General features: G+C 38.9%; 2 protein-coding genes across 2 annotated transcripts; both read left to right on the top strand.

Moving 5' to 3' along the window:
* Window positions 1-9264: 9264 nt before the first annotated feature.
* Window positions 9265-10146, top strand: LOC147639434 (uncharacterized). The gene is made up of 2 exons (XM_086783380.1): window positions 9265-9858; window positions 9955-10146. Exons 1-2 carry the CDS (start codon window positions 9607-9609, stop codon window positions 10054-10056), a joined length of 354 nt encoding a protein of 117 aa, XP_086639506.1. The 5' UTR covers window positions 9265-9606; the 3' UTR covers window positions 10057-10146.
* A 2660-nt stretch (window positions 10147-12806) lies between these two features.
* Window positions 12807-15390, top strand: LOC147639433 (uncharacterized). Its single transcript, XM_086791293.1, has 4 exons — window positions 12807-12824; window positions 13068-13118; window positions 13259-14241; window positions 14621-15390. Exons 1-3 carry the CDS (start codon window positions 12822-12824, stop codon window positions 14225-14227), a joined length of 1023 nt encoding a protein of 340 aa, XP_086647419.1. The 5' UTR covers window positions 12807-12821; the 3' UTR covers window positions 14228-14241; window positions 14621-15390.
* The last annotated feature ends 2090 nt before the right edge of the window (window positions 15391-17480 follow it).

The raw sequence follows: 17480 nt of genomic DNA, 5'->3' as shown, positions 1-17480 counted from the left end.
TAATCACCCTTAATAACAAAACCAGCCAGTTAAGAAAGATTAGTCGATTTCAAAGGTTTTTTGATATTTTTGAGAAAGTTTTTCAACGATTAAGCTACTCCTAATGCTTCCTAACACTCTAACGCATACAATTCAAACAAAAAACACACAAATCAAACAAAAATTAATGATTCTAACTCTATGTTTAACTCTAAAGAGAGCTAAAAATCACTAAAAATTACATCTTATTGTATTTGTTTAATGCAATGGATGCAAACTAAACCTAATACACACTATGTGAAATCCCTAGGAACATTAAAAACCACATTATCAACAATGAAAACAACAGTGTAAGCTAAAAACTAAGCAAAAGAACATTTTTTATAGAACAAAAAAAAAGAGCTATTTCTCACCAAATCTTCATCAAATCCACATCTTTTTCATGGGAAACCATTAATAAAGACAATGGGCAACAGGTAATGAGTAGATTAGAGAAAAATGATGGAAAAAGCTAAGGGATGATTCCCCGCCAGTGTGGCCAAAAATGTTATCACTCACCCAAAACCTCCTTGAAACACATCCAACAAGAGATTACCAGGTGAACCGCAACTATCATGAGGATCTTTCCAATGGCCGAGCTCGTAACCCTTAAGGTCTCTAAGCTCTACAACTCCTTGAGAAGCAATTCCACCGCATCTCCCACAAGCGTTGTCACACCGTTGTGTTGCACTACGTGTACTCGTCCCTCCTCTCACCTCACTTCACTCACACACACTCACATTAGAGAGAGATATTAGTAAGATCAAGACAATATTTCATAATGGGAGATTCCTTGTATTGTGAGAGATATTCACTTATATCCATGGGTGGCCATAAGTGTTCACACTCACTTAAGCTTTCGGTCGGGCACTTTAGGCTCATAAGAGGCCTAATGCTATTACAATGACTACTCTCATAATATACACATGAAGTACATCACTTGGGACTTCATTCTAACTTACTACCACATGCTCTTGAAGCACAAATCACGACAAGTATTCCATAGGACCATTACGAGAGCTCGTCCAAATCATAGATTTGGACATAATTGCTTCATATCTTGTATGAATGACCTTTTAATGTATCTAACTTAACTCCTTAATATAAGATAATGGTAGTAGCTCTTGTCAACCCGAAGAATGGGTTAACAAGTATCACTCAAAAGGGTCCATTGGGTATACATTTCCATCAACCCACAGGTCGACATTTGTGTGTCTACCTTGTCTCCATACAAATTCTCATGTTCTATGAGATGACCCTTGCCCAAAGATGCATACTCTTCCAACACTTGAACATGCAAATCCACCTTGCATCATTCGATGGCACATTCGCATTGGTGATTTTGCGCAAGGCCATGATTCTACTTAGGTGACAAGTTGCACAACTGGACGAGCTGCTCCGAGTGGAGAAAAGAATTAATAAGCTAAGTAACGTTGGATTAACAGCTCTATGTTGATGTTAAGTCATGAAAGCATAGTAGAGAGACTCAGAGTGACAATGGCATGAAAGCATAGTAGAGAGGGAGAGAGAGAGAGAGAGAGAGAGAGAGGGAGTTGATAGTAGAGAGAGGGGCTATGTGTACATAGGCCATTAGCTCACAGTAGAGAGAGAGAGGGGGGGAGGGACGTAGAGGGGGAGAGTGAGAGAGAGAGAGAGAGAGGGGGGGGGGAGGGACGTAGAGGGGGAGAGTGAGAGAGAGAGAGAGAGAGAGAGGGGAGGCAATAAATTGAGTAGGGTAGAGATGGTTTTAGGTGAAAATTGAGCTTAAAAAATGAATTTCATATATGTATATGGATTTGGGTTAACTTTTAAAGCATGAGAATTCAAAAATGATGAAAAGCAAATTCACTATTTTTGGCCCCCACCTAGTTGTGAGAATGATGATGTGGAAAGTGATAGGATAATTTGGAGGCATTTAATGAGGGTGATTTGGTGGGGAAGTGGAGGCAATAAATGAGGGAGAAAAAGATGTCACATTTAAGGGGATAGAGAAGGTTTTCGGGGGAAATGGAGGTTGGAAATCGAATTTTTGATATATATAAGGGTATGGGATGAGTTTCAAAGCCAAAAAACTTGATAAATGAATAACAAAATTCACTATTTTGTCCCCCCCAGTTACAAGCCTGGTGATGTGGAAAGTGCTTGCACTAAGAGAGAGAGAGGAAATGACTACTTTAGACCCTAAAATTTCGTTGGGAATTATAGGCTAGACAGAGCAAACTATAGGCTCCAAGTAGGCCTCTTTATTTCCCTTGTCTCCTTAGGAATGCTCAAAATTGGCCTTAATCCCTAAAAATTAGGAATCCTTAAACGGCCAAAAGATGTCCAAAGGCTACCTAATGTCATCATGGTTTCCACTTGCTTCCATCTCTCACTTGTGTTGTCAACCACGTCGCATGATTCTCTCTACGAGATGAGTTATCAAATCAAGCTTTTTTGTAGGGTGTGATTCAATTTCCTCTGCTTGAGTTCTGTTGGAGCAGACTGCATTTTCATCGTATCAAGTTTCTATCTTTCTATACCACCATAGTAGTAATTGCCTGATAGGGTTTGCACCATTGAATCCACCACCACCATAAGAGGTTGCCTTTTGAAAGTCACAATGTGCTTGCCAATGTGGCCGCTCTATACCTTGAGTAGATCAAATTGTGAGACTTCATTGGTTTGCAAAGTAAGGTCCATGAGCTTCCAAAAGGTGCATATAATGAATAATGCTATTTGAAGTCCAAGCCTATGCCATTAACTTGTAGAAAACTTGTACAACCTCCATAAATTCTTTGATTTCTTGTGGGGTGAAAGCCATCTTGTGAAGAAGAATTGCTAATTTTTCTAATGTAACCCACGCATTGGCCTTTACAAATACGTGTAACCCACACATTGGCCTTTTAAAATACGTGTCATGCCTCCATTGTTGAGATCAAGTACAACCATATGCAATTTCTTCCATGCCTCATATCTCTCTGGTTGTTGAACCAAAAATTCACCTTCTACATTCTTTGACATGGTTTGCAAGGCACATTACCTCTAGCTCCAGAATTCTTCTCATCTTTCTTGATCTCAACTTGGCCTCTGTGCAACAACCTGATGCTGGATAGTACTTCCTCTACTTTCTTACACACTGCTTGAGCTTCAGAATTAGGCTGCATCTTATATGCAGAGCTCACATATTAATAAACCGATTTCTCGGCAATCCTTACGAAGGCATACAAAGTGTAAATATGCACCCTTGTTAAGGGTATGTCAAGAATAGCATCCCAGGAGGGATCTACTCTTACCATTGCGCCTCCTCGACTTACAAGGTGATCTTGAGTTGGTGCACCGGGTTTGTATGTTAGCATGTTCCACACCTTTCTTCCATCCGTAGCTTTGGTTCTTGAACACATGCAATATAAACAACGAAAACTCTGCATTTTCAAAATTAGATACACCAAACATACACTTCAAAGTATTTAGGTCACCTGTAAGATGCCACTCCACATTGTACTAACAAAAACCTTCCACCCGTAGAACTTCCCTTACACTTCAAAGTATTTAGGTCACCTGTAAGATGCCACTCCACATTGTACTAACAAAAACCTTCCACCCGTAGAACTTCCCTTGCATTTTGACTACGCACAACATTTGAAATGTCTGTTAAGTCAAAGAAGGCCTTCAGGATTTCATGGTTCTCCTTGGGAACCTCAAATGTTGCAAGCCACCAAATTTCATTTTCACTTTGTACAGTGATATAATATGGATAATCAGGTTTTATGGCTAGATCCAACACTCTATTCATCAATGTCAAGCTTAGTCTCTCAATCTTTTTCCCTTTCATAATTTCACTCTCCTTAAGCTTTAGGACAAACTTCAAATTGCCTCCACATTCAGCACAATCGGCATGTTGTAAAATTTCACCATTGCCTCGTGCAATTTGCAAATATCCAACACAAAGTTGTTATTCAAGTGCAAGTTGAATGTCACTTCCTTCGCACCTCGTTTGAATACTTGTGAGTGAGAAATATGTCAAGGCTCGCCAATCAAATGAAGCACATTTTCATTCATGACATTTCTTACCTTTTTTACCTGGTAAGGGTTTGGCAAGGGAACTAACTTTTTTTCCACATGGTACTAAAACTTGAATCGAGTTTCTTGTATATCATTGCGTATGATTCATTGTTGATGCCAATTTTGTCACACATGCCCTGTTCTTCACATGATGTGATTTCTTTCGTAACATCTTGTAATTTCCCTTCTACGATTTCATCAACCACCCGGGTTGGTGCTTAGAATGAGAGAGTATGAACCTTACGATATCTTTTGTGACGATTTTTCCAATTACATCATCTCCCCCAGTGGCTTGGGTTTCTTTCATCCTCTCATTCTCTGCATAAACACAATGTGTATTGCGCTCCTGTTTTACATAATTCAATGAGAGGTTTCCTAGGCCCTCTTCATTCGCGTGCTTCCAAAGCTATAGTTGTTCCATATTTCACTTTCTTCTCTAACGTCATTGATAGCCTTCTGTTTTTGGCCTCTACTTCTTGCACCTTCTTCGAAAGTTATGCGTTTTGAACCTGTTGAGTATGAACAACATTTTCCAAAAATTTAAATTCATTCTCCTTGTTCTGTTACATGGAAATTAACTGTGAGATATTTTGCTCCTTGATCATTAACAATCTTTGTAAAGACCAATAAACACTATGATCATGATTTTCAAGCCTCTTTGTGTAACCAAGCAATCTTGCATTGCCCTTGCAAACATACTTACCAATGAAGTTAACCCAAGAAAAGTTGGGTGGCTGTTGGGACATGGGATCAAGTGGGTAAATTGACCCTTGAACTCACAAATCAACATGCTTTTTCGTGATGCTCTCTGCATGTCTAGCTCGAGGGGGTTGTCATTGGTTCTCTTGTGTGGAGGTGTGTAATCTTCATCCAAAGCCAGATGTATGTGCCTCTTGTTTTAATTTGTTCTAGAGTTCTATAGAAATAAAAGAGAAACATCCACAAAACATAACATCAATTAGTACTGAACATACATTCCTGTTCAATCTACAAGACATAAGTAAAGAGTTTCTCAAAACAAAAATGAAACACCATTATCATTTTTTATTACCTGGTTTGAGCTCCTTTCCCCCGCTTCTCCAAGAGGATTACCATGCAACTCTGAGTATGATGGATCCATGGAGGAGTATAGTAGAAAATGGCACCTTAACAATAACCCACATTATGTAGTATGCAAAAGAATTAAAAAAATGATGGAGATAAGGAGAATCATCATGTAGATACAACATGTTTGACAAGAAGAATGAATGACGATTAAGGGGAAGGGGACTCATTGAATGAAAGAAAGAATGAGTGCAAAGCTCACAGATTTCATTGCAGTAAGTAAATGCAAAAGATGGAGTTATTACATGGGATTTTGGGCAAATTTATAGGTGAAAATGGATATTTGAATAAAGTAATAGGTGGATCTTGATAAAAAATTGTTAAGGAATATCTGAAGAGGAGAGAGAGTGCCAATATTGTAACATTAACTTGGCACTTTCCTTAATTCATGGAAGAGAGAGAGGGGCCTTAAGAGGCCCATTTGAGAGTCCAAATTTCCCTTAATGCATAGCACGATACTTTCTTTTGGATGCAAACCCAGCCCATGACCCCTTATCTCTACATTAAGCAGTGGGTGGTGCCACTCCTCACCCTCCCACCATCATGTATCAAGATGAGACAAGGGAACTCAACCTCAACATCAACAAGGATCAAGCACAAGTCTTAGTAGGATCATTGGTCTGCTACTAGAGGGACAATGTTTCTCCACCTACCTCATGGGTATGCTACTAGAGGGACATTGTTTCCACCTTCTTCAGGGAACATGAAGTTGTCTTTGCATATCGACATACAAGGACCTAGACATGCATTGACCCTAGACATTTTCACTCACAAGATCCTACTCAAGGAAGGTATCCCCAACTAATGTGTAGAAGGGTATCTATGAGATGAACCCCAAGTATTCAAAAGTGATCAAGAAATAACTAGACAAGATGGGAGAGGATCATAGCATTGTATTTAGAATGGTTATCTCCATAATAACAGTGGTCATCCCCAAGAAGAAGATCAATAAGATCCACATTTTCATGGATTTTAAATCACTAAATCAATGCACAATCAAGGATGGATTCCCTCTCGCCTTCACCAAGGGAGTCCTTGAAGATGTGGTAGTTCATATGCCTTACTTGATGACTTCAATGGATATAATCATGTAGTAAATTGACCAATAATACTGGCTCAAAACCGCTTTCATCACATAGTGGGAAACTTATACTTTTGTCATGATGCCCTTAGGTCTCTACAATGCCAGAACTTCCTTTTAATGGATACTTATACTTTTGTCATGATGCCCTTAGGCCTCTACAATGCCACGACTTTCTTCTAATGGACAACCATGAAGATTTTTGAAGAGTACCTAAATGACTTCTTACATATCTTCTTGGATGATTTCTTACGTATCTTCTTGGATGACTTCTCCAGATTAAATGGGAAGAAGGGTACTCCAAGGGTCATTGCACTTGAAGAAGCACGTCATGCCTTAGCTTACACTAGTGTTCATGAATTTAACTTCCTAAACAAATCTTCTTAATGGATTGATTAGGTTCTAAAGTCTCTAAAATAAAGATTCCAAAGTCTACTTTCAAGTTTTCTTCTCCTTGCTATATGTTTATTCGAATTACTATAGCTTCCCAAGCCTCCACAACCCATAAGATTTCACAAGCTCTAAGAACTCCAAATCAAGATTCCATAGCCTCTTTGTTCCTTCCCTCCATTTTTGGTACTCATTTCCATCTCATCCGATTGCATCCATGGGACTAGATGTGTATTAGAGGTGGGGAATCTTAACCCTTTTTTGTACACCACATGTGATGGTGCACATGCACATTCACTTTGGTGAATTGGGGCATATACCCTATATTTTTCATATGATATTTTTGTATCATTTATCTTTATATGTATCTTTTATGGACATACCTATGCTTGCCATGTGGCACTATGTGCATATGGGATGGCCCTACCTTTTCCTATTTATAGAGAGCATGGTTGAGGTGTATCTCATTCTTCTCTAGCCCAAGTTGTGGATTCCATCCTTTTGTTCTCTCCATTGAGTAGGAGTAAGTCTTATTCGACTCCCCTTTTCTCCTCTTAGAAGTTGAGGTAACTCCTTCTAGGGTTTACTTAGGGTTGAGCGAGGTCTTCTTCTTTGATCTATGAGGTGAACCTAGGATGTTGTGTGCTTGGGCATCACTTCCTCACTCGTGAGCACTCCCCATATGTCAGAGGCTTGCGGTTTCAAACTTGTGTGTGGTTTTGTCATCTTATCACTTCCATGTGCTTGTCATTTGCTTGAGCTTACACTTGTGAGGGAAAGATGATTATGGAGTGAGAGTGTGTAGTGATGGAGTGTGAGAGTTGTGTTGTGTTGCTTTCCTTTTACTTTTAGTTAGTTTCATTCCTCTTGTAATTACCCTCTTAAGTGTTTCTTCTTATTCCCATTAGATTAGCCTATTAAACTAGATGACTACAAATAGAAAATAGTACATTATTTTATTCATTATTCTTTACTCAAGAACTTGGGTGAGAGACAAGCTCTTGAGTATCTCCCATGGGTATTCCATAATACGAATGCCCGTACTAGAGAGAACCTTGCCGGTGGCTGAATTCTTTGTTTTGGTATTTGTTAAGGGTAGATGTATTCATCAATCAATTTATATCTAAGATAGGTTCTACGTAACTTATGCTAGTGCATGGTTTGTATAGTAAAACAGTTATAGTGTATACATTGCAACCATCAAAATATAGTTGTCCCTATAAATGAAGGTTGAGAGCACTTAACAAGTTGTGTACAATGTATGAAGTCATTTGTGAAATTAGATTTATAATATCCAATTTCCATGGTAAGGTAATGTCTATATGCTAGAGTTGACAAGTCTCTGAGAAGCCGAATTCCATGTTATAGTCATTGTAATCATTGCATAATTTTCAACTTGTAGATAATCCATGTGAGTGGATGTGGCAATCACTTATCCCATGTCAATGGGACACAAATACACCATGTGAGCCCCATTCTAGAAGGGGGTGTTCTACAAGGGTTCTTTGACCCCAAAGTTGTTGAGAAATCATGTGTTCTCGGCATGAGAACACATCCTTGAGGCAAGGGGATCAAGAAGGATAAAGCAAGAAGTGCTTTGATAGGCTACACCTCACCTTGATAGAGGGAATGGATAGCCCAACATATCTATAAAATATGCTTGGGTAGCTTTTCTTGTAATAAGCTAAAAACTAATAGACTAATTAGTTACTTATGTGCCTTGCCTTTTGCAATATGTTGTCTTTGAGTGGTATACAAGGCGTCCCCCTTCTTGGCCACATTTTAGTTCTTTTTTGCACTTTGAGTCCTCTCATCCAACCTCAAGTCCATGGCTTCCACACACACACACACACACACACAGACATACACAGCTTCTCTCACATCATGAGCACACACTCTCAAGCACACACACTCTTGCCCAATGCTTCCATTATGCATTCCTTGCTTCAATTTTTTCATGGTATCAGAGCTTGACGAAGGGGACATCTGGTGGTGATGCAAGTATTTTGTGGAGAAGGGAGAAAGCCTCAAAGCGGGCGTCCTACAAGGAGCTATTTTGAAGCTTGAGGAAAGGAGGACCACGACCTTGACAACGACAAGCCCGTGAGGAGAAGAGTGCTTCCAACATCAACAAATCGAGCTCCATGAAAGAAGGAGAAGCAAGCATTTTGATGTTTTTGCATTTCCCCATAACCTCTCTTCATCCTGATTTGATTTGATTCAATTTGGAAGGAGACTCCGTTCTTCCTTGTGTTCTCAAGCAAGCAAGATGCCCCCTTGTATGCTACTAGTAAACACACCCCCGATGCATGTATGCTTAAGCTAGCAAGCAGGCCCCTTACTTCTGTCAACATTCTGTACACAGTACCAATTTACTATTTGAAGGTGTTGAATTAAAGCTTGGCCAGTGGGTAATTGTTTGGTACAGCCCACTTGAATTTTGGAAGTGTTGAGCAACAGTATAAGTAGTTCAGCAATAGGGGTGTCCTTTTCTATTGACTACTCCTGTGCTGCTAAATTCACAAGATGAGCTACAAAGTCACTTCCATGTTGAATCTCTCAGCTCCATAAATCTAACGCACCTATCTGCGTCTGATTTGGTGCCCTACCAGGAAACTCGGAGTAGTTCTCTTAACTGCACACAGAGTGAGTGCAAGTAGCTTATCAGGCACCCTGCTTGCCTGGTTAACTCACTTAAAATGTAGTGCGTTCACATGCCATGTGTTGTTAAAAATCCACCTGTATTTGTGATTTCCGAACCTGCTGGGAATAGACACTGCCATCATGCATGATATAAGTCGGTAAGACCTTCTTGTCCATGGCTAAGGAAACTTTCTATGTGGATAGATTCAATGGCGAAGGTTTTCATACATGGCAGGTCTTAATACGCTACGTGCTAATAACCAAAGGTGTTTGGACCTTGGTCAAAGGAACACGGCCATTCAACCCGGCTGACGAGACGGACGTGGATGATGATTGAGAAGGCGCAGTCAATCATTGCCCTTCACCTCATGAAGGACCTCATACACCACATCTCCAACTTGAACAGCATTATCGCCGAGCTCCCATCCGTCAACTCCAAGGTTGATGATGATGATGCGATTGTCGTGCTCTTCAAGAGCATGCCACCCGAGTATGACTCATTGGTCACCACCTTGAATAATTTATCTGCGCCAACACTAGAAGGGTGCATTGCTGCACGTTTGGAAGAAGAGCACAAGGTAAAGGACCGTGCATCGACCTCTACATCTAATACCACCTCTCTGGCTTTTTCAATGGTAGCCAAGTCCAAACTAAAATGTATCTTTTGCAAGAAGAAGGGACATACGGAGTCACGCTACTCCAAGAAGGACCCCAACAAGGGAAAATGTGGAGAGACGAACTCGGGAGTGCACGAACAACTCCAAAGAAGACGGTAACTTTGTGGTTGCCTCTTCTAGTGCACCTATCGAAAAACTTTTCTAAGTTTTTTTTTTAAATGTAAAACTTCTTGCTAAAACCCCTTGATGTAAGCCTCTCATGATAAAGTCATTTCTATTAAGTGTGTCTGTAAAATGTAGGGTTAGTTTAAAGTCTTATGCATTCCTGCATTGAGGGGGGGGTGTTGAGAAATCATGTGTTCGTGGCATGAGAACACATCCTTGAGGCAAGAGGATCAGGAAAGATAAAGCAAGAAGTGTTTTGATAGCCTACACCTCACCTTGATAGAGGGAATGGATAGCCCAGCATATCTATAAAATATGCTTGGGTAGATTTTCTTGTAATAAGATGAAAACTAATAGACTAAGATCTTTTAGTTACTTGTGTGCCTCGCCTTTTGCAATATCTTATCTTTGAGTAGTGTACATGGTGTCCCCCTTCTTGGCCACATTTTAGTTCTTTTTTGCACTTTGAGTCTTCTCATCCAACCTCAAGCACCTCATCTCAAGTCCATGGCTTCCACACACGCGCGCGCGCGCACACACACACAGCTTCTCTCATGAGCAAACACACTCTTAAGAACACACACTCTTGCCCAATGCTTCTGTTGTGCACTCCTTGCTTCAATTTTGTCAAAAACTCCTTTTCAAGTATTGCATGCTTATGCCTTAACTAAGAAGGATTTCTAAATTTGGTAAATGTTATGAAACATTGTTTGGTAATCAATTTCTTAAATCTTGATCAAAGGCAAAGTCTAAAAAAGTTAAGGCTTATAATGGCACTTAAAAGATAGATTTAGGCTTGAAAACAAATGTTCCTAAACCTAAATCCAATCCTGGGTGAGCTGAGATGTATTATTAGGCCATCGATTCCTTTATTAGTTAAAAAAACTTAATTTACATGTGTTGCATAGACCTAATGTAATGGAGGGAGCATAAGCCCGTGAGATGACATTAAATATTTGATGACAAAATGATTTTGAAGATCTCAGATAAAAGTGTCAGGTTGGTTACCTCATAGGTATTAGATGTAGCCAATCTAGAATCAATGATACTCAAAGTTCCCACTTTGGTTTTTCATGTTTTCTATAGTAGCTTTAGATTACCATTATTTACTACAATATCTAAGAAACTATTATAAATGTTTTTCTCTTTTAGATTCAGTCGTCAAAAGGAAAAGACAAATAAGTACACATTTCATAAATCTTTTGTGGATTCATGTTTAAGACCTACTTTGCTCAAGAGTGAAAAACTAATTACAACACCTTTAAAGTGTCTAAATGTTTACCATGTTCATCAACACAATGGGCTTGGGGTCCATAAGATTAACAATCCGTAGGTCCTATGTGTTTGAACCAAGTGGCTAGCATTGGGAGTTTGTTGAATTCAACATGCATAATTGTGCTTTATCAAGAAATCTAAGAGCTAGTTTCCTTCAAGATTGATGAATTATATGATATAACACACAACAAAAAAATAAATTAAAAATAATGGGGGGTGTGTGCATATGTGCACACACGCGAGCACGTGTAATGCATCACGTGTGCGTACACATGTCCTTGTGCATTTGCATACATGCCGTGTGCATCTCGTGCACGTGCATGCATGTGCACCCACGTCCTTGTGCATGTGCATGAGTTTGTTGCATGCGTGTGTGTTCTTATTCAAAACATCTCAAAATGCCAGGCATCATCAAAAGAGTGTGTGGTAAAGGTAAGGAGACATGTTTCCAAACTCACAAAAAGAATGAAAATGGGCTTTGATTGAAAAAGATTTTTGATGTGAATGACAACTTAAACTTTTTGATGTACTAGGTTCATAATCTAATTGTTTCATTTTCTTTTTTGTTGGTTTTGTGTGTGTGTGTGTGTGTGTGTGTGTGTTGGGTGGGAGTGGGGGGTGAGTAGGTGCTAATTCAATGCTTGAACTAATAAAAAAAACCCTGCATGGATGTAGAATATATCAAAACTCTACATAGATGTAGAATATATCGAAACCCTACATAGATGTACATAGATGTAAAGTATATCAAAGAAGCTCATGAATTACGTTCTCAATTTCAAGTGATTTTTGATATATTCTACATAGATGTAGAATATATCGAAACCCTACATAGATGTACATAGATGTAAAGTATATCAAAGAAGCTCATGAATTACGTTCTCAATTTCAAGTGATTTTAATTAAGCTTGTGCTTTACCTATTCGTCATTCTTAGGTAATGAATCAAGTTGTTACACTTAGTGGTGGTGTTATTACTTTCAAGGGAGAATATAACGTAACCCTTGACTTGGGCCCAGCCTATACTAATCACTAAATGTTGATGAAAAGGCAATGTACACTAGTTATGATGAATGACCTCTCAACAATGAGGAGCCTTAAACTAGTCTTTTACTTAACTTTATTGCCTGAAACAAAGATAGCACACAAAAGCCACGCCACACACTCTCACTCCCTCTCTGTCTCGTACGAGATAGACATCGTAGACACAACTACTACATAAATTATGTAAAGGATTTCGAGAAAGAACGCATTTGGACGTAGTCTAACAGCTCAGCTGAGGTGATTACAGTGTAAAGTGGACACCAATGATCCATTAATTAGAGGATGGAGAAAGAATAAGGAAGTTTTATAAAGGTATTTTCGTTTGAAATGGTAGAATACTAATAAATGCATTAAATACACACACATATACGTATAATATATTATAATACTCTTTCTCTCTCCCTCGTTTTTTTGCTGGAGCGCTTCTCTTCATCTACATCTATGGTAAGCACTCCTTTTTACCACACACGGGAATGAAGCTTAAGGCTATGGAATTTCCAGAGCCTTGTAATGGTAATTATTGCTTTCTAGAGGAGGAGCTGACTCTCACACCACAGCACACCCCTTCACAATCCTTTGATTTCATTGTGTGGGAAAAGGCCTACTTAGACAGCATTCCTAGTGGTAGCGTTGCTTCAGCTGATCAGGGTGTAAATGATATAATGACACCTCTTGAATGTATTCCAGCAGCAGCAGCAACAGCAACAAAGGCCGATGCGTCAGCAAGAAGAGGTGCAGGTGGTCCACTGCTCAGCTCCCATAAGTCCTCTACTCTTACAAAGGGAGATATCTATCCTGATAGAAAAGATTACAATATCATTAATGGTCTAAGAGATGATACTAATTATCATCATATAACTAGTCACGACCGTGTGCAGAAAGGGAAGAGTGATGCTCTCATGGCTTGCAGAACTGATGCGGATCTCCCTTCTTGCCTCTACGATTTGAGGAGAAGGAGAACAACGGAATCGTTGCCTTCCAAAGAGGCATTTAGCTTGGAAGAGGCTGTGAGAAAGTATGCAGAAGGGCATAAATTATTAGGTTACCATACGCGCTTGAATTACACACAATTCAAGCACCTGCCGCAGCTTAATGATCTGCGAGTAATTGGCTTTGATCAGGGCATTAACACATTCAATAATGCTTATCAGCGTGCAGAGGAGATCCAATTTGTGGAAAATCTATTCTCCATTAAATCCATACCCAGTAAATCCTCTCCTATTAAAGGCTCGAGCTTAGCTGAGAATACTGCCCCCAGTACATCATTAAGACGTTCTCGTTCTCAACCTGGAGGCTCAAAAAGGTGGATTAGATCACCTAATCATGCTGTTACCCCGCTTACCACCTCTAGTGCATTCACTAATCATCAAATCAATAGCGGTGGCGCTCTTGATGTGAATAAGCCCACATCATCAAGCCACGTCCAGGCGCGGCATGCAAAGACGACATGTTTCCCGGCCGTCGCGCTGATCGGAAGTCCCGGCCGCCGGAAGTTTGGCAGAGCAGCCTGCAAAGGTATGACAGGTGATCATCCGTCGCCGGGTCGAAGTTACGGTCAGGCATCGAAATCAGCTTCGGATGAGCTGGAGAGCTCGTCATGGTCGGATTACTTGCCGGCGGCCGCCGGTAGGTTTCCCGGCGAGCCCACCGGCTTCTCCATCCGATCAGCCGCAGCTCCCAACTGTAACTATCATAATTACAGTTCGCATTCCGACTTGAGCAGCCTCAGTAGCAGTGATGTGATCAGACTGAAATGGGGGCTCAACCACAAAATCAAAGCTCTCTGGAGAAAGTTCAGGTCCATCAATTATAGGAAACATGCAGCGGCATCAAATTACGCCAAATAAGGGCCCTGGCCTGTGTAAGACCATTAACCCTACATGATGCATGGCCTTGTTGTATATATCAATTGTTGTTAATACACATTTTGTTAATTAGGCTTTGCGCTGCATGTAGTCTTGTTTTAGTTAGTCAGATCCAACATCGGAAGCTCTAATTATAGCCTTAGGCAAATTTGATAAAGGCCCAGCTTAAGCATTAGTATAACTACAAATTGGAAGCTTAAACATTGCCTAATCAATTCCGTGGCTTATTATATGATTAATAAACTCTTTTTAGTTACCTGTGAGCCCATGTTCATTAATTTGGATTCGCTAAAACACAGGCTAATTGACAATGCAGCTGCATTGCTCTCCAGCTACTGAGTTTATCATGATGATTGTGGTGTACTTGTACTGCAGGCTGATAGCAACTCCCATACAGTCGTATATATAGTACTCTCTTGAGTCCAACACGGAAGAGGAGGATATATCGGATCCTTAGCCCACGTAAGATAGCACGCTTGCAGCTTATTAGTGGGGGTGTAATATTAAATATACAAATAGCTATAATGCATGTATACGTCCTAATTAATTAAGATTATATGATGATCAGAAAAACAGACATAGAGATGTATTGCATGTACTAATAGAGTGGACGTTTGATGTTAAGTACTCCAGTTCCATGCAAAGCTTAAACAAGAAAAGCTTTATTCTCTTCCTTGACGTGTGCACTAACCAAGTACACACATGTTGATGATTAATTGATTCCGTTCACGGGTGTGTGCGTGCGTCTTTACCTTTTGCATCGTTTGCACCCACCTTTTCTCCCTTAGATTAGAAGTCTCTCTTATTATACAAGGGCCAAAGGGGCCACATTGTGACCTTTGTATAGAAGAATGTCGGTCCACCAATATCTTATTATGACACGACCAAAGGAATGGATTTGACAAAACTTTCTACCCTATTGCTTCAATGTCACTGCCCGTTTGTGTGAGCGTGCTGATAGTCATATTTTGGGGAGGACCAAGAATAAGGGCTGAAGTGGCATGAGATGTGACTCACAACTCCTTTTGCATGAATTACTTATCATTTGCAATCCTTTGTGTTTTCAAAGGAATTCCACACCTTTTATGAGTCGGTAATGGAAGCATATTTTTCAAAAAAAAAGAGCTCTCTTCATACCTCTATAGCACTTTAAAGGCTTTTCATATTGACCTTTCGCGCACGAGCATGCACCTCTCCATTTGTGGTCACTTTAGCTTTAAGCACCAACTTGTTTTTTATATCTATGCTAGGTGTACTATGATGTTTTCAGCAACACTATATTCAATAGATATCATTGTTTATTTACACTAATCACTCCACTTTTCTTTTTTAAAGTAGTTTTTATCACATCATACAATATAATACATGACCGTCTACACCTTGAATCTTTCTTATTGTTTCATAGGTATGTCACATACCCACTTTGACTCTACTTGGCTTGCACCAAAAGCAAGTGTGGTATGTCATTGTTTCATAGGTGTGTCACACATACCCACTTTGACTCTACTTGGCCTCTTGCACCAAAAGAAAGTGTGGTATAGAGGCTAGTATAAAAACATCTTAAGAATTGTAAGAGTGTATGATGTGACCCAAAGTGTTTTTTAAGGAGACTGGTTATGCAATGATATACATCTACATTGTATAATTTATTTTATTCTACACCAATATTTGGTTCAACATTTTCTATTTTTTATAAAAGATCTACATTCCAAAGTCTCATTTTTATAATAGAGTCTCAAGGGTAGGGCCATATTATCTCTATAGAAATTTCATGTTGTCTACTAATTAGATCTACATACCAAAGTTGTATTTTGATAATAGAGTGAGAGGGCCACGTCTCTATATAACTTTCATGAGGTCCACAAAGTGTTGATGTTTATTTCATGGACATCAATGTATTTTCTCGTGAATGAGCAGTAGCTCCTTACCCTTCGAAGTTTCTTTTAAAAATATATGAACAAAAGTTAAAGTTAGTGGATGAATTTTTAATATAATTGCCTCATCTCATACGAATGCAAATAAAAAATAAAAAATAGTATACCAAACACACATCACTTTCATTTGGTTTTAGAACATCCAAATGGTGAAAGGTGCAACATGTATATCCCTAGCTTTTGTGCATGCATATGCACGAGCCACTACACACCCCTCATGTCAATGATTGTGAATCAACTTTTTCTATTTGACTGAATTCGCATATCAAGTACTTCATGACTTATAGTATAGTATGTGTAAGCATGTAAGCTATAATGGGATATTTTGATTTACTAATATTTAACATTTCTTGAATCTTAAGGTATCTCTTTCTTGAGGAAGAAAACTTACTCGTTGTTTACTATCTATGGGTGACCTCAAAGGCCATTTTACATAGCTTGCACATGGTGGCTCACACATGCCCTTGAAACATCCATGCAAGGCCATATCGACAATCTCAAATATAATTTACCTTTCAAAAATTGACATCATTCGATCAAAAAGCAAACAAGAAAAGTCATGTGAATTTCGTAACACTTTCCATTATGAAATATATTATTTTTTGATATTTTAAATTAAGTATTTAAGGGTATTTTTAAGACCTAAAAAACATCATACATGTGAATGCTTTTATAAAGGATTATACTACACATAACATTCACCTTATAAAATATTCAAGGGGAAATTTTTTATAGGACATGGTGTAGGAGACATATGTGAGGCTTGTAATGTCACATGTGATTGCATCCACAAATTTATAGTGAGAAAGATTTTATGGAAGAGGCTTGTAATGGCATAGTGACTGGTCGTTTTGGGTTGTAGTAATATTTGTTACTATGATGACCTTGCATATTACAAACTTTATCTTTATGTTAAATTTTTAAAAAAGGTTTATCACACCATATTTTAAGCTACAATCCTTGAAATGGACCATCTTGATGTTCAAGCTTTCATATGTTTTGAAGTATAATATCAAAATAGCTCTTTCTAAAGGGAAGGAGTTCAAGATATGTTTGTATTTGCAAACCAAAGTATAAATAAAAATTTTCAATGTGTTTTGTGGGGTGTAATTTATAATAGCCATTTCAGTAATAAACATTCTTAAGGGCTTACTCCATAACTTTTTGTAGACTGCAAAAAAAGGTATAACAAAGCCATATTTCATATTATTTTATGTAATAGAAAACTCAAAAAAATGGGTTCTTCTTAAAGAGCTTGTACATCACCATTTGGTTATGATGATGCAAAGGTAAATGGAAAC

This window comes from Cibotium barometz, chromosome 4, assembly GCF_041138505.1.
Source record: "Cibotium barometz isolate CiBa-2024 chromosome 4, ASM4113850v1, whole genome shotgun sequence".
Classification (NCBI taxonomy): domain Eukaryota; kingdom Viridiplantae; phylum Streptophyta; class Polypodiopsida; order Cyatheales; family Cibotiaceae; genus Cibotium; species Cibotium barometz.
This window is presented reverse-complemented; position numbering and strand designations above follow the sequence as displayed.